We start from the raw sequence: 21368 nt of genomic DNA, 5'->3' as shown, positions 1-21368 counted from the left end.
TTTTGATTTTTGGATGTGTGTCAACATTCCTCCACTATCTCATTGTTTTTCTTTACTCACGCCGTCTCATTCACTTCTTAGTTTTCATCGTGGCGGGATCCAGTTGTTGATCAATCTCTCTCAAGCAATCTTCGAAGTTCGGTCATCACTATTGATCTTTTATCGTTGCCATATCGGTGACATCCTCTTTCTCACACGCTCTCCCTTTCTCTCCCACTTCCAATCTCTAAGTCTCACGGCGTGTTGGCACCTCAAGCACAACGAATTAAGTTTCTTAGTTTTCAACCATGAATTTGTCGTCCTTTTTAGTTTCAGTAAGGTTCAACCTTATTTTAATTTCTAGGGTTTAACTTTTGAGTCTATTTCACCCACTTTGTCCTCTATTTTTATCTCTCTATTTTAGTTTTGGATTCGAGAATGTGAATGCTTTTATTGATATTTTTGTTGTATATACAATTCAAGGAGAAAAAAAAAAGGGAAATAAAATTCAACTAGAACCGTGGAACCGAACCGAACCAAATCATTTTTTCACGATTTGGGCTGGTTTGGTTCCATGGCTCAAATGGTCTGGTTCAGTTTCAGATTTTCTAGAACCGCAAGGAGCGGTTTGGTTCCAAAATTCCTCAAAATTCGACCAAACTGGACTGTGTGCACCCCTATTTATACATGCACATTTAGGCTTAGTTTGGTTGTAAATATGAAATGATAATCATCATTTTAGGTGCTGGGGTAGAAGGTGACGACAGTAGAAGGCGGTGGCGGTGGTAGAAGGCAATGGCGGTGGAAAAGGGTAACAACGGGAGACGGTAGTTGTGGTCGCGGCGATGGTGATTGTGTGGCGGTGGCACTGGCTAAGAATTTCATTCCATCACTTTAGATGTGAAATGAATTTTCATTCCAAAAAAATGGTCAGTCTCACTTTAAATGTCATACCAAATAAGAAAATGGTTGGAATGGTCATTCCATTCCATTTCATTTTGGCATACCAAATTATGCCTTAAATTTGAACAAAGTTACCCTCATGGTTCTTATTTCCTAGTTCCATTGTACCTCTCCTCAACTTTTCTTTCATTTTTTTATGACAATTCTATTACGCAAAAAAATAGAGCATCAAGAATTAAGAAATCTATATGATGTTTGGACATGCTTGGTTTAATTTTCTAGTTGGTTTGTTTAGTTTGTCACTAAAAAACGGTCCTCAAGCACTCAGAAAATGGCCAGTTATTTTAAGAGAACTATATAAGAGAGTTATGAAAATTAACATTTTTTTTAAAACTGAGTCTGTAGAAAACTGTTTGGGAAGTTTTATAATATTGTTTTTCTTATATTGGTATCCAAATTTGGAACCATATCATGTTTGGAACAGCTAATATTGGTTTGAATAGTTCAAAACGTATCAGATTTTGTTGGCCAAAACCCATATCACCATTTGGTGATATGGGTTTTGGCCAAAAAAATCTGATACGTTTTAAAATGGTGATATTGTGTACTTTGGTACTGTAGTGGAGGAACTAAAGCAAATTTTTAAAATTTTCAAAACAAATTTTAGTCACCACACATGATTCCGATTTTTACTCAAAACACCCATACAACAAAACGATTGTTTTGGTATTGACGAAAAACATAATGCTTAAAACACATCGCATTCCAAACGGGCCCTAAGTATATTGTTGTATGATTTTATAATATTCAATTCTCAAAAAATATAAAATTGTTACCATAAAACTGAATCAAGGATCCCCCCCCCCTTTATTTATAGAAATGTCTTTTATAATTATCTAAAAATAATTTTTTATTTTCTGAATTATTACATTTTGACACATTTTTGAAATATGAGTTCTTTTAGTCACAGTTTTGTTAAAACTCAATTTAAAAATATATTTACAAATAATTATCTTATATAATTTTTTTAAAACAATATTAACTTTGTTGAGTTCAAAAACATTTTTGGGTCAAAAACTTTGGATTATGTATAATTAAGGAGCTTTCAGAAACATGAAAGTAAATATAATTAATCGTGCAATTAGTAGGGGCACCATTGTCCTTTAACAATGAGGTTACAATGGCTCTTAAAAAATTGGGGTGCCCCTTTGTTGTTAATGAATAAACAAAAGTACAATGACAGAATGAGAATGAGTGGGTTGGAAAGTACTAAGTAGCATGTTGCTTGCCTTTGTGGCCCATCATGAAGTTGATAATTAACTACAATAAAGTAGAAAGTCTTCCTTTTATTCTTTATTTTATTTAAATATTATTACTTCTTCCAATCAGCACATTTTTGAGATTTTGCTCTGTAAGACCAGAACATGATCATCAACATATACATACACACACAAGACTGAAGATACATATTATTGAGTTATAAGGGTCACTTGCTTGTTCTAGATGCATGCATTACTTTTTTCCTTCACTCTTCTTTTTTCTTTTATTTAATGTCTTTTTCTTAGTTGCTGTTCTTGTTCTACACATGGCTGATGGTGGGAGAAGATGGTTTTAACTTTTAATGAATCCACCAACATGACCTAAATTAAAAGGGGATCATGGAAGCAAACAGGTCCCTTTTTAGTTACTGCTTTCTTTTTTATTCTAAAAGGTGCAACATAAACTAGTTAGAGCATCTCTAATGTTAAAAGTTAAATTCGGATATCAAATCTATATTTTGATAGGTGTTACACTGTCAAAATGTTACATTTTAGTAATTCTGCTCCAATGGTGCATTTCATGCAAAATACTATTTTTTTTGACATAACCACCATTCTTTTTAAACTACCATTCCTACCATTCATATTTGCTTCAATAATATTAATATTAGGCACATTTTAAGTTATAGATATTAGAAGGAAACTAAAATTAAATCTAGTTAAGAAAAAACAAAAATTTAAAATATTTGGTCAAAAAAGGAACAATATATATATATATATATATATATATATATAAATTTATATATTTGATTATATTATTATATAATTTTTTTTTCTTTTTTGAAATTCATATATATTATATATATATGTATATTATATATATTTGATTATATTATTATTAAAAATATATATATATTTAGGACCAATCATTTCAGCCTCCCCAATCGCCTCCATCTTTATTCTCGTTCTCAACTCTGAAATTGCCCCCTCTTTCTTTCTCTCTCTCTCTGCAACTGCAAACTACAAAGCAACGCGAATAAGAAGTTCAAAACCCATATCTTTCGGTTTCCATCGTCCGCTGTTCCAGTTCAGGTTCGTCGTTCAAATATGAGAAGATATATATATGCGGATGAGAGGGAGAGACAATAGGGCAACGCAACCACGGAATGGACTAGCTGTTCCAAACGACGTCGTACAAAAAGAGAGAAGACTCGCCAAAAATATTGGCAGCTCCTATATCTGAGAGAAAATTTGATATTCCTAAATTGGAGAGCTTATTTTTTACACTTCTCTCAAATTTTGAGTTTAGCAGCCCAAATGAAAGGTGCATTAAAGATGCTCCTAGTAGAAAATGATAGGATAAATTACGCTTGCCTCCCCTTTAGTTAGGATTTTTTATTCTTTCGTGTTTTGAATAATTATAATTAACAAATCAATCCCTCCTATTAATTGCACTAATGGTTAGAGATGGTCTGGCAATTTTTTTATATTTATTTTTTAGCCTCATATGACAAATATGTCATTCAAGTTGATGTGATATGAAAAGACAATTATAACTCACACACCCATATATATTCACGGAAGCTCAAATCCCATACCTCAATTTTGGAAAGGTGAATTTGTACTAATTGGGCTATTGCCCATTTGATAATATAATTTTCTTTACTTAAGGGTGGAATAATTATTTTTTTGCACAAGAAGCATTGAATAAAAATGTTCATATAGCAATTTGAAGAACATACTGCTCTATGAAACAAAAAAAACTTAGCCACGTTAGCGTTCTCCATCTTTGACCATTAGTTAAACCGATGGCAGGATGGGTTTGTTGTAGCTTATACACATGTAACATGGGAGATAACTGTAATTATTTAAAATATAGGGGAGGTAACTGTAATAAACCCCAACTAGAGGGGAGCTAAGTGTAACTTACCCTAAACATGCAATATTTAAATTAAAATTTTTACAAGTAATTGAGCTGATTCATATAATCAACTTTGAATAATTGAATAAGATTTTGAGGATATGTTTGGATTTCCTCTGATTTCAATTTTAAAGTGCTAATTTGGTATTCACGTAAACAACATTTGAATTGAGTAACGTGTGTGTGTGTGTGTGAGAGAGAGCCTTTGTACATAACATTTCTTGGAGGTCTTATTTCAACATTAACCAGAAACCCTTTCTACACCAACTACTTCTGTGCCAAAAACCCCAATTCAAGGGCAGATACAAGATAGAACAAGTTGTGCCGAAAATCCAAATTCATCTGCTGAATCCAAGACTAAAATGTATTAACCAACCAAAGGAAAATTCATTATAGTATTAAATTAATAGAGAATATCTGCATGTTGATCTTATTGGACAATTAGTTGATTATATGCAACACAAGCACATAATACACTTATTATAATCTGCACCTCGTTGTATTTCTGCATTGTGTAGACCGGTAGGTAAGCTGCCAGCAAGTTGCAAGAAAGTTCTTGGGATGATGATTTAGTAATTGAAGTTTTAAAAATAATTATTGAACGGTATTAATTGGTCAATTTCATTTGCTTTACATTGACCATATAATTTTATACTAATTATTTTCTTTTTGGTAGGTAGTAAATTATTATTTTCTCCTAATATTTTTTTAAGGCGATGAGAGAGTGAACAGCAAAGCAAAGCTAAGCTAGTACCAGTTTGTCAACCCATTGAAAATCTCTTGGTTAATTAATAAAATAAAATAAATGCTATTTTTCCGTTGATTCTTGCTTAGAAGCAAATGTCATGCATAGTACTAATAAATTCTACATGCCTTTGCAAATGGCAGACAATATAATAAACTATATATATATAGGATGAAATGAATGTAATACAATAAAGTCATATCAATTTTATCTGTCTTCAACGATTCTTTGGAGTCACTTCATTACTTTCTGAGCTCTCTATATTATTGCAAATTATGCAATTGAAAATACAGATTAAAAGGGAATTAAAAAAATGATCATCCAACTACGGACTACAGCTGGTGGCTCAATTACAAGACATTCTTGAAGCAACAGTTGGAATCAGAAGTTTCTGTGAAAAAAAAAAAAAAGAAAAAAAAAGAAGTTTCTGAGAGCTATATAATAATACAGGAGTGTTATTAAGCAAACACATGGTTCGGACAGTCAAGGAACGACTTCCGGTGGCTATTGACTACAGAGTCTATATATTCAAGGTGCATGTACTAAAGCAAAAAATAGATGTTGTTTGGCAAATGATTCATCAATTCTGGCTTTATCGTTCTGCTATTTGACTTACTACCACTTTCATCTGCCGGTCTACTCTTCCAATTTCAAATTTCAATACCCAAAGTTACCTTTTCATTCAAACCTATTATATATGATTATATTGAGTTTATGGACAACTTCACATGGAAGAATTGGAGAATGCTTTCCAGGACAACGGAATTGTATCTGGGAGCTTTTCATATTTGGCTAGAACTTGCACAAAAGGAAATTGTAAGGGCTTTAAGGGTAGGCTTGTCATATTGAAAGATTCATTAAATCCATAAACAGCTTCCCATGTGTATCTAGAAGAGCGTTTTGAAAAAGCTGAGGACTCCAGCTTTGACAGAAACGCTCTTCTAAGAGCTAAAAGATCTTTTATAAAAACTATCCAAACACTTTTCATAGCAGCTTCTAAGCCTAGAAAGCCAAAAGCAGCGTTTGAAAAGCCAATCCAAACATGGCCCAAGACATAACACATTATTGCGTGACTCTCCATAGAACACTTGGAAGTTTCTTTACTTGCTCTATTTTAATTGGTTTATTTAGATTTTGATCACTTATTTATTTTATAATATTTTATTTACACAATTTACATTCCGTAATGAAGAAGTGTTTTGTCTAAATTTCATTCTGTTTGTGGTACCGGAATAGAGTTATAAATTAAAATACCCAAATCGACCCAAAACCCACTCCCTTCAATTTTTCATGAGTGGGGCAAACACAAATGTATCGTGATTCCTTGTAAATTGGCAACATAGGAATGTGAAAACATTAGTATTGTATTAATTATGAATACTACTACATAGAAGAATCACCACGTAATGGAAAATGAATAGAATTATTCCATGCTCAATGTAATAATTGACAGTGGAAAGAGAAACCAAAGATTAAAAAGAATAAAATGAACATAAAACTAATAAAATAACACTATTCATAGCCTCAGGCATTATGTATGGATAACTGCCTCAAAGATTAGAATACAGGGTGGTGGAGCTCATCTCTTAACAACATAAATTGAAGACATAAAAGCAGACAGCAAATTTAAGAAATGCCCTACAAATTAATTACATAAAGGAACTGGGATTACTTACATATATATAACATAGCCTCACAGGAGGTTGGTTTCTCATAAACCACATGATAATGTCCGAATGAAATCAAATGTCACTCCAATTATCATCGTCATCGTCTTCTCCATCATCACTCCCAACAGCCTGATAAGTATTTAAGTGAAATTCAAGGGGTTTATAAATGAAGGCAAATGTATCAAGAGAAGTAAGAGACAGAAATGAAAAGAATTTAAGAGGAGATATGGAAAACCTGGCGGATTGCATTAGCTTTCTCCAAAATTGCTGTGACTTTAACATTGGTAGCAGGGCCAGGTGTTAAGGATGGCTTTGCGGTCACGGTACGTCTCAGGCTTAGTGACTGGAGTAATAAAACAAAAGTGAAAGTATAAGTCAGCTCCAATAAATCAAACTTCATTTTCCTGTAATAAATGTTAATTTTGCAAGGTTCGCCTTTTGCATGTGGATCTTATAGACTTCATCACAAAACTGCAAATCCTGCTTGGACTTCCGGAGGGAACCTCGAATGCTTTTCAAACAATTTTGGCTACATGAAAGAAGCCTAGCAGTTTAATAATGATCTCAAAATTCATGGCCTTGTAACTTTAGTTACATTCATAACCTTAAGACTGATATTTCACACGATTGATAAGGGAGAGGAGAGGGCAAGTGCAATGCCTTATTTTAACTATGTTAACAAAGGTTTTTATTTATTTATTTATTTTTATGTACGGGAGGGAAAAAACGAAAAAAGTGAACAAACAAAAAGACAACATAAATCGAAAGCCAAAATAGGAAAAAGGAGCCCAGAGTAACAATATTGGTTTTCATGGATAGATCCACACAAGGCAGTAGACATTGACTGCCATTGACTGGGTGGATGAAGAGGAGGCGTGCTTTTAGACTTTATGCGAACACCAATCATATTAGAAGGTAAAATATATATATATATATATATATATATATATGGCTGGTAGACATTCATGGAGTGAAATTTCGGCCATTATAAATACATTGTGAGTTAATGCCACTGAGATTAAACTGCTGATTAGGATGAGGACTATACTAGGAAGCGCAAAACTAGCAGATTTAGGGAACTACCATTCAAAACCCAATTTGATGAATAAGGCCTGTGCACAAAGATTAAGTAACGAGGAAAGAGTGATGTGGTGTATCAGATTGGTTCTTCCACCGGAAAGATTCTGGCGGACAAGTGGAGAACATGAAGAAAACATGGTTTACATAAGTGGGCTAAGATCTTGAAGTTCACAAAATATCAGAAAATGAATCCACATTTGACTAAAATCAGCCTGAATATTTGAGATAAATGAAGATTATGATAATTTGAAACACATCTACTTTCATCAGGGATAAGTGTGTATTACTTCAATTTAGTTAATATTAGGATGTTCATGGTGTTCAATCCTCATATTTTACCTTCAAGTATGTCCAGATTGAAAATATTATAACAGTAGGGGGCAATTATTCTAGTTCATCATAACAATTATTATTCTTTTAAATAAGTGCTTGTCAATGAAGTATTTTAAGTCGACAGATGTAGCCTAATTTTTTTAAAAGATGCAGATTGGCTTATAAAAATAACGATCAGTACTTCTCAGTGGAATTCTGAGGTAAAAAGCCAAGTAGATAGGTTCGGACAGAGTTATGCAGCTAAACTAAATGATAAGATCTTCCATCTCATGATAAATCCATATCATTTAAGTTTAATTTTTATAAATATGTTACTTATTCAGTCCTTTCCTATATCAAAGAACCCCACAATAAAGTGAAATCAAATTCACTTGGATCAATAGAAGCTACCAAATCACAACAAATAATGGCTACTCACTTTTGTTCTAATCTGATGGAGGAAATCTTCCTTTTCATCCATCTCCTTTGCATTTGCAAACTGATTAGCTTCTTTCCATCCATTTAGCTTCTGCTGCTCTGGCTGCTGCATACATAAGATACCATGGTCAGTCACATGCTATTTTTTTTTTTATCAAAAAAAACATATGTACAAAATTAGAACAGTTACCTTGCTCGTCGGTATAAATGCAACAACCTCCTCAACATCTTCTTCTTGTTTAACCCGGCTTGCTTTGGATTGTGAAGTGATGTTATATCCCAAAGGCTTCATATCAAGTGCATAGTTGATGGGTTCAGAAACGGTATCTTCTTTATCTTCTGTCACATCTGAATGCGATTTCATCCCCCGCCATTGCAAGGGAGGAAGGGGTGGAGGCGGTGGCATAGGGTCCTTTGGAAACTGCGATCCTAAGAGATCCTTTGCATCAGGACAATTTTCTATTTCCTGCTTAAATAAAGGGTTCAAAGCATCGAAACTTGGAAGATCAAGTAAATGATCAGACTGAGAAGGTTGAACACCATTTCCAGCATATTGACTTCGAAGTCCACAGTCACTATTGATGGCTGCCTGGGCTGTTCTCTCAAACTCCAGAGAGCTCGAAACAGATTCTGTTGATGAGATCCTGCATAAAGCATCATATAGCTCATGGTCCTTGCTTTGGGGAGTTTCGCCAGATTCCCACTGCTCAGAATTCGACTCAGAGTGTTCGCTAAGATCATCATCCGACATATATGGAGATGATCTACAAAATGTGTCATCATCGGAGTGTGAATTATCATCATGCAGTGGAATAGCAGGCTCTGGGACCAACTGAAATGAAGGAAACATATCTCTACCGCTTTCGCGAGAGTGACTTCGATCTGGAAACTTCAGAGTGAGTTTGGATATCTCAAATTTATTCATAGGTTGGAAAGATATCTTCATATGTTCAAGTGTTGGTGAAGATGAAGGTGAATTTACTGGAAGTTCACCTCCGAAATGCTCCTTGAAGTGTGTCTCAGAAGAAGTTCCATATGCAACACATTGGTTCCTGCTCTTCTGCTCAAAAACACCAGTATTTGCAGAGCTAGCAGGTTCATGGTTCTCATCCCGGGCAAGTGATACTTTTCGTTGGAAACTATTTAGTACTCTTTCACCGAGTCCAAGCATCTGAGATGATTTTTCACCATCCTCCAGTCTGGCTCCAGTAGTTATGGCTTTGAAACTTGGAGAGACTGACTGTTTAGTTCCAGGTGTCACTACACTAGTTTCATTTAAACCATTCTGATGGACATAATTGAATCTATCACTAAGATGTACATCACCAGATTTTTCAAGTTTGGCAATTAAATCAGCTGGTGAGAATCTCTGAGATGTCTTCTTAATGGAAATAGCATATTCCTCATCATTGTGGTATGACGTGGAGCATTTTGAACTCGAATCATGTTCGATGCTTTCAGAGCACTTCACCAACATATCTGATGTCCCTGCAAGTCCATTGCCCATAATAATATTACTTTCACTTGAAGGACCAATTATTTCATCTTTACTTCTGGCCATAGAGTCCCGACTAGCAGCATTCGATATATTGAAATCTGGAGGTTTTGATGGCTCAAGTCCAAGCAAGAAACCATTTGTCCAGAATGTAACTGATTGAACACCAGAAAGTTCGGTTGGAGACTTTTGAGACTCACAACTGCTTATGATTTTATCACTAGTTGGAGCATGTGAATTGGGTTCTGGAGAGCCAGAGTCTGATGCTGCATTACTGATAACAGATTCCACATTTGAAACATCAATAATTTCAGCATTTTCACAGAAATCAATGCCTGGCGTATTGCTGGGAATGGATGATCTGGCAGTCCTTTGCGATGACGGTTCGTGGGCATAAGACTCTGAGGAGATTGAGTTGGATTTATCCAGGGATGTTTCATTGTTTAAGGGATTGCATGCTTCAGTATGAGATCCAAAATTTGATGGATGATAATCGTCGGAATAATGAGCTCTCAGCCCATGCATTCCATCTTCTATTTCTTCATCATTAAAATTTGAATAATGCTCCACTTCTCGTTTTGTTTGGCAATCCAGATCAGTTTCACATTCTGATTCAATGGTGTTAAGTGCATCCATGTAATTGTCTGTTTCACTTTCAATATCTTCAAGCTGGTTCCCACCAGAGATTGATGTTGTCGTTATTCCATTATCAAACCGAATAGCCGTTTGATTAACACTTCCAAAGTTAACAGCATTCCTCTCCAGAGTATCTAGGTCAATGTTTGTTGGAAGCACCTCTGGACTTCCATCACTCTCAAATTGCTGACCTGTAGGGTCCACTATTTCCGTCTTTTCATCCCAAGTAACACAAGATGAACTTGGGCCAGTTTGCTCCTGAGATGAACTCTGTGGAAACTCGTCATCTAGAACTCCACTGCGTCCATTGTCGAAAACTAAATCTGGAGTATCATCATAATCCATCTTCAATTTAGAAGAGGAGATTTTCTTAGGTTCATGTTCTTCAGGTTTCATGGCGTAGCTTGGCTGGAAAACACATTCTATGTAGTCTGACCCAGGTCTTGAATCAAAAGAATTAAATTGATTTTCCAGGTCAGATTTCAATGTAGCATCAAACGTGGAAAAATCCTGAGAAGTCTGCTCATCAACGTTTGAAGAAGTAAATTGCATTCTGCATAGCCAGATTCACAAACATAACAACACAATGAGCTCAAACTAAACTACCAAAACAAGATGATAGGACTCCAATTTCAGCAACCACTTTCTATACATGTATACACACACATAGGGATACAATACCTGCCACTGTGATTGGATATTGACGCACTTCGTGAAAATTTTCCATTAGTCTTCAATGTTCTTTTCTTCTGTTCATATTTTTCATATTTTTTTATTAGAACAAATTTCAAAATGCAGCAACATAGGAAGTAATATATGAGCTTTGTTGAGACCTAAATTTGTATGCATGTGGATGAATAACGAAGAATATGAATCAATGAACCTTTGTTAAAGAAATAATTGTGAGAAATTATTTCATCTCATCAGTTTATTGAAACTATGTTATGTAGCAGGCAAAGTTATCTAAAGTACCAATAATCCAAGGAGCTACTCAGTTAAAAATTAAAATAAATCATTGTGGATCTCTCTTATCTAGCTAATATGGGTGGAATTTTCTTACAATGGCTGAAATGTTATGGTTGAGTTTCTGCACTGTATCAAGACATACCTTACTTCTGCGAACTTTCTTGTCTCTTGGGACTTTCTCTGCATATGCTTCATCAGGGCTAGCTGACGCCCTTTTAAAGAAGGTTGGATCCGAATATCTCTTCAAACAAGATCCTGGCCCACCTGTGTCAAATCTGAAAGACAAATTTCAAGGCTTAATTAGCTTAGCACTTAAGTAGGATTAGCATAACAGCTTCAAGAGTTGACTATACTTGTCAAGCAGGTGCAGACATGGAGGATCACGACATTCTTCATAGGAATCCATAATAAATCTTGGCAAGTCATTGTAGATAAAGTGATTCTGTTTATTTTGGATACAGGCATGCCAATCAAAACCTGCAAAGCAACTGCTTTCAATAAAGGACTAGAAAGAATTGGCAAAATTAATGCAGTTTTTCTTTTAAGGAAAAAAAAGAAAAGAAAAAAAAACAGAATACTTTTAAGGATGAATTACCTACAAAGCAATATAAGTATATATATATATATATATATATATATATATATATATATATATATATCCTCGAGTAAGTACTTGAATTATAAAATTAATTGAGTCTATAAAGTTGCAACATAGCACCACTTTTTATCAAATGCAATAGCACTTCTCTCAAGCTGTGAGTGTTTATGTAGATTAAAAGCAAACAAACTTTAATCACTAAAGAAAAATTGTCAGCCAAATGATTTTCGCATCGACTTATGAAGGAAATCAACAGAAAATTGACATTTACTATGTAGACATGGCGACACGCTTTGAGGAAAACCATGAGCACCGAGAAGAGAGTGTGCAAAGGGGCTAGGGTTTTTCTTGTAGAAATCAAGAAGTAAAGATTTAATATAAATATGGTATAATATATGAATTTGAGTTCTCACTGATCGGGTTAAAGAAACCAAAATTATTAAGAAACACGCTAATCTGGATTTGCGATTTTCTTCGTCGACCTGCTGTCCAGTCAGTAGTCATACAGTTCAAGCAACAAACCCAACAAATCGTATACTGTAAGAAATATTTATAAACTGCAATTCACCACCAATAAGAAATAGTTGTTCCAATGGATGATTAGAAAGTTTATTCTTGTTTGAAAATCCTCACATAGTTTCAAAAATCAATTACTATTCAAATTGAAATTCTAAATAGTTCTTTTTGTCTCATTACTTACAATACTTCTTATGTTATTTATTAGATCTGTTGTCACTTGTCTAGAAGGAAAGCGTCAAAGAGATTGACCAAAACTTACATGGAATGAAGTAATTAAAAATGATCTTAAAAAATTACATATTTGAGGAGACATGGTGTATAATAGGAAAGATTGGAAAAAGAGAATTCATGTGGCCAATCCCATTCATATGGGATTATGGCAAGGATGATGATGATGTTGTCATTTGCTGATCTGTGCTTTCGGTTGGTTATTGTTCAGCAGTGATGGCTGTACACTCAGATCCTAAACAGCCAGAACCCTGCATTACTGTTGGCATTTTGAACCAAGATCATAGGATTAGTGAATTCCTCACTAGGAAACATACTACCCATAACTGCACATCCACAGAAATCCATGTAGAGAATTTTCTAAATTATGCAAAATTTCAAATCATTGAACTATTTTTTCCTTGAATTTGCTTTTATTTTAGATGGAATAATTTCAGATGCCCATATTATTGGGGGAAAAAAAAAAACCACTAGTAGGCACTTTGAATCCTTTCGAAATTTTTAGTGCTGCTACAATCATGCTCCTCTCTCTCGCAGGATGAAAAAATATTGGCAAATAGATGAGTGTACATGCACATACATTATCCATTCTGAAAAATTCATAAGAGAGAAAGGACTTGGGTAGCTCTTCATCTCAAAACTAAATCTTGCCAAAAACTCAAACTCAACTAAGCTAGAACTTATCTGATAATTATTTCGATGAAAATAAGAATGAAAAGCCATCTCTAATCCTCATTCAAAAATAGCAAAATTCAATTTTTCAGAAGACATGTTGGAACCAATTTAGTACTAAATGTCCATAAACAGATATAGGAACACTTTGAAACATCAAAACACAAGTAAATGAGCCATACCAGCAGTATAAGCAAAATGTAAGTGGCTCCTTTGTGTCAGTATCATCTTCTCAAGTGGAGGAAGAGCAGCTTCAATGTGTCGAACACGAACCATAAGTTTATGACTTTTAGAAGATGTAGTCATTATTTGCTCCTGTAAGCCATGAAAAACCTCTGCTGCAAATCTACCAAATGTGGATTATTATCAGTATAATTTTGTAAGACTGGAAACAATTAAAGAATAGTTTGATCGGTTGAGGTTATTATAAACAAATTCCTGAGAATGGCAGATAATTAACACTATAACACAACAGTTGCTCTAGAAACTACTAAGCTTTCCACTGTTTAAATACATGCCAGGTTGTATCACACTTTACATCAGGTCAAAGCGATGTTCATAGTTGAACCTCTAGCCTCACCCATAATTCTCCATAATCTGGTCCAAAACAAATTCTCAAATAAAAGGTATATAAGCTTGAGTCTGGTCTTTATTTATTGGGGAAAAAAGAATATGAAAAAGGAAAAAAAAGTTTTAAACAAAAATAAAAAATTTACGATGACTATGCAAACCTATTATTTCACAGAAAAGACCTGAAATTTAATGAGATGCTTCCTATCTAAAACTTTTTCAGCTTTATGTACACCAAATAGCTTTAATAAAAAGCCACAGATAATTGTAAAAACAATAACCTTCATGTCTTGTATGTTTAACCTGCTCAGACACCTTTAAGAATTTATAAACTGTTGTAAAGCATAAATCGGAAGCAAAGGGAAATTAAATGAGTAGAACACACAGATATTATGTGATTCAGCCACTAGGGCCTACATCCACGGTACAAAGAGCCCAAAGGGCTACATCACTTTTATAATACTCTCTTAATTCATATACAATACAATGGTGGAGGCTCCTTTATATAGGAGAATAAATTATGAGAATGGAAAGAACTAGAAAATAGGAAACAAGGAGGATTTTTCTCCACTGATTCCTCAAGTAACACAAAATCTTCAATAATAGGAAACAACATCAATTACTGAAAGATTTTTCTCCACTGATTCCTCCATTAAATCTTCAATACTCCCCTCAAGTTGGAGCATGAATGCCCAACTTGCCATTGAGATGACGAGTAACAACAAATGTGAAATGTGAATGAAGAAGAGAGAAGAGAAAAGAGAAAAGAGAAAAGACGAAGAACAATGCTACCAACACACCGACAGCCCAAACAAGTCAACAAAAAACTGTTGGAGGCACGGCAAACGCGAGGTTAGTGCTATCGAACACACCGGCAGCCCAAACAAGTAGATAAAAACTACTGGAGACACGGCAAAGACGAAGACAATGCCACTGAACACACCAGCAACCTAAACAAGTCAACAAAAACTGCCGGAGACACGGCAAGGGTAAAGAACATTATTGCCGAACAAACCGGCAGCCCAAACAAGTCACAAATAACACTAAGAAACCCTTAGCAACATTTCAGATGCTAAGGAATACCCCAAAATAGGGGTCCGAACCTAAGAAGAGAAATCAGGCTCTGATACCATGTTATAAAGCATAAAACGGAAGCGAAGGGAAATTAAACGAGTAGAACACACAGATATTACGTGGTTCAACCACTAGGGCCTACATCCATGGTACAAAGAGCCCAAAGGGCTACATTACTTTTATAATACTCTCTCAATTCATATACAATACAATGGTGGAGGCTCCTTTATATAGGAGAATAAATTATGAGAATGGAAAGAATTAGAAAATAGGAAACATGAAGGTTTTTCTCCACTGATTCCTCTAGTAACACCAAATCTTCAATAATAGAAACAACATCAATTACTGAAAGATTTTTCTCCACAGATTCCTCCATTAAATCTTCAATATAAACAATAATCTGCCACTGTGCCCAATCAAAATAATGATGTACATAATCTGGGGATTTAATGTTTCATGCACATTTGCACCAAATACTTGTCTCAATCATTCATACGTCTCAAGAAACATTATGTTAACCTCCACAGCAGTGGCAGCTACTATTGAGGGGACTTTCTAACGAGCATGAAAGTACCATCACCACGATGGACCAAAAAGAGAACCCAAATTCAGCCACACACGCGCGCGCACACAAACAAACACCATTTTCTACTCATGCCCTCATCTACATTGACCACCTCACCAAGCTCAGAAATGTTGAAATCTGTATCTGCAGATCCAATGGCTCTGAATAAGTAAGGATACCAAGGTCCATCACAAGAAGTAATCAGATGGTTTATTATTTTCCCCTTAATTCAGAAAATCCTTCTGGTTTCAACTTTTTCCTATCTAAAAATATTTATATTCTGATAAGAAATACCATAACCACTAGCACCATCAGCTGACCACTCTACTTCAACACCACAGCTAATCCAGAATATGTAATATCACCATTGTAGGTGGTGCATTCTCAGAACCAGCCACGTAAATAGATGTGCCACGTCATACTATAAGTGCTCCGGCTAGGGGCCATCAAGGAGGTTGTGCTTTGACAGGCAACTAGTAAAAATTAAGTTAAAAGGTGAAGCCATAGGAAGGGAGAAATAACTATAGCACCTTAACACACATAACGAGGCCACTATGGCTATGCGGCTAGGCAGGTCTTGACCCTATTAATAGAACTGGGAAGAGGTCTTGGACAAGTGCCCCTGTTACAGAGGAACAATGAAATGAACATACATCCCTTGGCTTATCAGCTATTTCTACATGCTTAGGCCATCTGTGGCCTTGTCTATAATCACTTCCAACATTTGTGAGAAAAGGGCTATGTTCTGCAGTTCACATGAAAGGTAAGTTGACTAAGTTCCATCATCATGCCTTCTTCATTCCTCCTCCCTCTTCTCCTTTCCTCTCTACCTCCACCAATCACACTCTTCTAGACGCCAAACTCACCTTGTCTAATAGCCAATTTGGGCGCTTGATACCACCATCAGAAGCATCATGTTACCACCACCACTAACACCAAGCACCGATGGTATATGACTAGAATCAACAACTGAAACCTCGTAGTCACCACTTTGAGCACTATGACATTGCCACCACCACTATCACAGCTCCGGCGATATGCTGCAACCATCAAGATCTTCATGTCCAGTAAGTTACCAAGCATCAGCACCATTTTGCCTATGGTTCGACACTAATTCAAACCTCCACCACTAAAACACCACAATGTCACAATCTGTTGCACATTCTCACCGCCATGATGTAGGAAAGCACTCACAAATTTTGAATAATGCTGTGACTCAACCACCAGTCATTCGATGGGCTAAGGCTTAGAAAATTCAGATTTCATAAGAGATTTAAAGCTTGTGAAGAAAAGGGGATGTGTAATGGTTTGCAGATGGATTTTGGTTAGAATAATGAAGTTTGATGACTACAAGAAATTGTTTGAAGAAAATGGCATACATAAATTTTGGACAGCAACACGGAGAATTCTAAAGAGGAGAAGAAATAGAAAAGTAAATCCCAGAAGATAAAAAGGACAAAGAATTACCAAATTTCATCAATTAAACTCTTCAAACTTAAGTACTCATACTGGTACCATAAACCTTGCATATAGACCTTAATGAACTTCGTGAGTGAGTAAAAAACCTTCAGAAAAGGAGGGAAACTCTCTTAATCTTCGAGATGATCAATACCATCGACATGCTAAATAAAATAAACCAAGAAACTAATAACTCAGGCAACCAGCATGGCACTTCCACTATACCAAAAAGTGATCCTGAGTTTTTTGAAGCCTAAAATCTTAGTTTGGGCTCCAAAAGAGATATGTATGCTCTAACCAATAACAAACATTGCACTGCACAAGCTTCCAAATCATATGACCATTGCCACCATTACAAAGTGCCATCACCCTACACTCATTTCAGCATCGTATAATTATAGAAACATAGACTAGCGTCCATCACAGGCTCTCTGAATTACATTACACTTACGACTGAAACTAGGAGTTGGTTTTTTCACTCTAATATTGAGTTATGAAATAAAATAATCTTAAGATTGATGAAATCTTCTCAGATTCTGAGCTTCTTTCTTCACAATTAGAGGAAAATTAATATGATTAATTACTGTACCTTTGTAATGAACTACTTTCTAGTTCAAAGTTTTCCTATATGCACACATGCATACGCATATATTTGTCTAATTTCTCAAATTTCAGTTCATCTTCTCAGATTCTGAGATTCTTTCTTCACAATTAGAAGCAAATTGATATGATTACCTAGTACACCTTTGTAATGAACTGCTGTCTAGTTCAAAGTTTTCCTATATGCACACATGCATACACATATATTTGTCTAATTTCTCATATTTCAGTTTTGCCAGTCTCTTTGATTTTGTTATAACAATTAATAGACCAAGATAAACACTCAACATGAAAACTAGCTAAATTTTCAAAATTCAACAAATTTTAGCATTACAATACGAAAATAAAAATCAGGCATTTAGGAGAGACTAGAGAGTAAGCGAAGCATACTCGGCAAGATCGCCTAATTGACGCAAGATCCCAACTAGACCAGAGACAGCTACCCCATCAAGCACATCTTTAGGATCTTCTCTGTTCGCTTCTTTGTATAGCTCCGGCGATCCCAATCCATACTCGTTCCTCACCTGAACCCGCACCAGAGGCATCTCTCCTCTCTCTCTCCACTCTCCCTCTAAACTCCCTGCTCTCTCCCTCTTCTTTCTCTCTCCAAATTTCAATAATACAGAAAGAGAAATAGATAATACAGGAGATTTAATGTCCGAATATATGAATGTAGAAATGAAGAAGAGAGAGAAAGAGAATGTGTAGAGAGAGGGAGGGATTAGGTGAGGGGATGGAAGCAGCTTAACTGCCGAGAGAGCGATATATATAAATATATATATATATATATAGAGAGAGAGAGAGAGAGAGAGAGAGAGAGAGAGCAGAGTCAGAGACTGTAGTGAAATACTAGTAATTTAGCTATTCAGATCGAGCTAATCGAAGAAGACATTGCCAACTCTGCAAGCCATTCTGGGACTCGAAGGCATCATTATATTCATTTCAGTGGGAACCCTGGTGAATGTACCAGATTACCCTCAGTGTTTGGAGAGACAGACTTTTCTGTCCGGAAACAAGTGAGTTGGTCTATACTGAATGACGAGGATGTCCTCGATATTATGGTAATCCTTTGCCAACTAGCTGTCGTGGTTGTCACGACCTTATGAAATTATTTAATTCAACGCACATGACTAGTCATCATCTTCTATGCGTGGTTACATTAAATACAATTACAGAGACCCATAACAAATTTAAATTACTCGTATAATTTTTGAAAAAAGTTGTTCTTATGATCTTTTAGAAAAATAAAAAATTAGCACTTGCATTTCAAATTTTTTTTTGAATAAAAAAATTAGCACTTCGCATTTCATTTTTTTTTTTTTTTTCCACAATTGTATGAGTTAACAGAATTTTACTAATCTATCAAAAAATTATTTGAATTATTTACTAATTTATCAAAAAAAAAAAAAAAAAAAAAATCAACGCTTGATTTGCCTTAATTTGAAATAGTAACTACTTAAGTTTGGAAATATAAGTTCCATGAAATTATTTGAGGTGTACCACATAGTATTTTGATTATATTTATAACTACAAAAATTTGCACAAAAATTTAAAAAATTAAATAACCTGGTCTGTCTTATTTGAGGTGTAGCATAGTATTTTGGTCGTATATATAAGTACAAAAAAAATTGTCCATAAATTTGTCTCGGGACAATTACTTTTTAATTTGTACTTAAACTAACGGAATTTAGTATAGAAACATAATATTAGCTTATTTAATACCGCTCACATGCAGATACAGACACAATCAGCACGTCAGTAAGAAAGTTGACTTACGACCAATATATGAGGGTTTGGTGTTTTTTACTTCATTTTTCGCAGTTTGGAATCTTAGTTAGCTTTACTTAATCCAATATTTAATTATCCTATAAGAAAACAAAATCAACCAAATTTATGGCTTATTATAGTATTGATCAGGGAAGTGCCACTTGTCCCTTGCTCTGGTCTGGAGTCTCCTCCACTTCTATCCAATAATACTATGTAATCTAAAGGACTTGCATTCCCTACTGTAAACTGATCCTATTGTACCCATACTGTAATGCAAATAACATATATTACTATGTAATGTACCATCTCATACATATATATATATATATATATATATATATATATATATAGTCCTGATCTCTTATTTTCTATAGAGCAAGAAAATTAATTCATACTTTTTATATAGATCGTTAGATTAAATTTAAAGATTATTTTTCAAACCGATGGTATTTTTTTTTAACACAAAACCACTCTCACCCTATTTTTAGTTTCTATATTTAATTTTATCATTATCACCTATTAATAATAAAAGGTAATTATCAAAATAAAAATAGAAACATTTGAAAAAAAATAATACCAGTATATTTTACTTAAAAAATTATTTTTATTTAGATATTTCTTTGAAAGAAAAACAATGCTCGTATCTTTCAATTTTGCAACAACAGTATGATATTATAGCCTTTTCTTAAAAAAATCTTATTGTTCTCTGTATAAGTAAATTAATATACTTCTCTAGTATAAGTAAATTTACCAACAATTATACTGTAATATTGCATTTTGGAATATCAAATTGATTTATTGGACTTGAAATTGAATAAAATTTCATTTAAAGTTTGAACAAAAATTATTTCTATTTCAATTTGAAGTTGGGCATTTGGTGAAATTCATTATTGAATCTGTGAATTTGTGAGTTTGATTATTGGATGATGATGATGTACTGACTATGGTGGGACTGTAAAATCCACCTCAGAAACAACAAGTTAACCCAAAAAAAAAAGTGTGAAGCTCTTTTTATAACCTTATCCATGAAGAGTAATCATTTGTCTACACTTTTGTCCATGGATTTAAATTCAACGTACAAAGAAATGGAGAGAGAGTTAATAATTACCTTTTATTGTTACGTAATTGGTAATGGTAAAATTAAATATAGAAACTAAAAATAGGGTAAGAGTGGTTTTGTGTTAAAAGGAAAGGCCAAAGGTGAGTTTGAAAAATGACCGTTAGATTTAATCTAACGATCTATATAGAAAATATTGATTAATTTTCTTACTCTATGGGGAGTAAGAGATCAGGACTATATATATATATATGTATGTATGTATATTTGGTAAGTCCTGGTAACATATGTTTGACCTATTAACACTAGTTACAAATAAGGGCGGCTCAATCTAATTTGAAACCTTAGACGAAAAAAATAAAAAGTGACATTTTCAATAATATAAATAAAAATAGTTACAATTTACAAACAAAATATACGAATATATATATATATATACATACAAATTTATAATAACAAAAGTTAATAAAACTAAAAATAATTAAAGGAAAAAACCATCAAATTCAATACTCTTACAAAATTTTTAATAGAATAAAAGTGTGTTGAGAGTTTATAATGAGTATGGAGTTGAGAAGAGAGACCACTGTAAACTTGTAATGAGTAGGGGAGGAGAAGACTTGTTGAAAAAAAAAAAAAAAAAAGAGAAGACTTGTTGAAAAAAATAAAAAGGACAAAAGATAAATATATATATATATATATATATATGGAAAATTTTGGCCATTTTTCCAAACAACAATGTTAAATACATATTTTATATTTTAACTTACTGAGAAATTTTTTTAGTGCTGCTGTAAAAAAACGTGAATGAAATTATTTAATGATACAAATTTTTAGACTCAATATTAAATTTCTATAT

The 21368-nt window shown here is 34.1% G+C and overlaps 1 protein-coding gene across 3 annotated transcripts; it reads right to left on the bottom strand.

Moving 5' to 3' along the window:
- Positions 1–6279: 6279 nt before the first annotated feature.
- Positions 6280–18577, bottom strand: LOC132315090 (protein SCAR3). 3 transcript variants are annotated; one of them, XM_059813849.1, is made up of 9 exons: positions 18079–18577; positions 13604–13767; positions 11758–11881; positions 11547–11679; positions 11120–11187; positions 8498–10991; positions 8309–8413; positions 6713–6820; positions 6280–6606 (listed from the first exon to the last, which is right to left on the bottom strand). In XM_059813849.1, exons 1-9 carry the CDS (start codon positions 18231–18233, stop codon positions 6550–6552), a joined length of 3408 nt encoding a protein of 1135 aa, XP_059669832.1. In that variant the 5' UTR covers positions 18234–18577; the 3' UTR covers positions 6280–6549. The 3 variants fall into 3 exon arrangements, with proteins under 3 accessions (XP_059669832.1, XP_059669848.1, XP_059669840.1); XM_059813865.1 differs by having other exon boundaries at positions 8309–8410; XM_059813857.1 differs by having other exon boundaries at positions 11120–11184.
- Between the last annotated feature and the right edge of the window lie 2791 nt (positions 18578–21368).

The sequence above is a fragment of the Cornus florida genome, unplaced genomic scaffold (assembly GCF_030987335.1).
Source record: "Cornus florida cultivar Cherokee Brave unplaced genomic scaffold, ASM3098733v1 CherokeeBrave_3.0.0_Hap2_Chr01, whole genome shotgun sequence".
NCBI classification, from domain to species: domain Eukaryota; kingdom Viridiplantae; phylum Streptophyta; class Magnoliopsida; order Cornales; family Cornaceae; genus Cornus; species Cornus florida.
The sequence above is the reverse complement of the archived record's forward strand: the minus strand, read 5'-3'. Positions and strand labels throughout refer to the sequence as shown.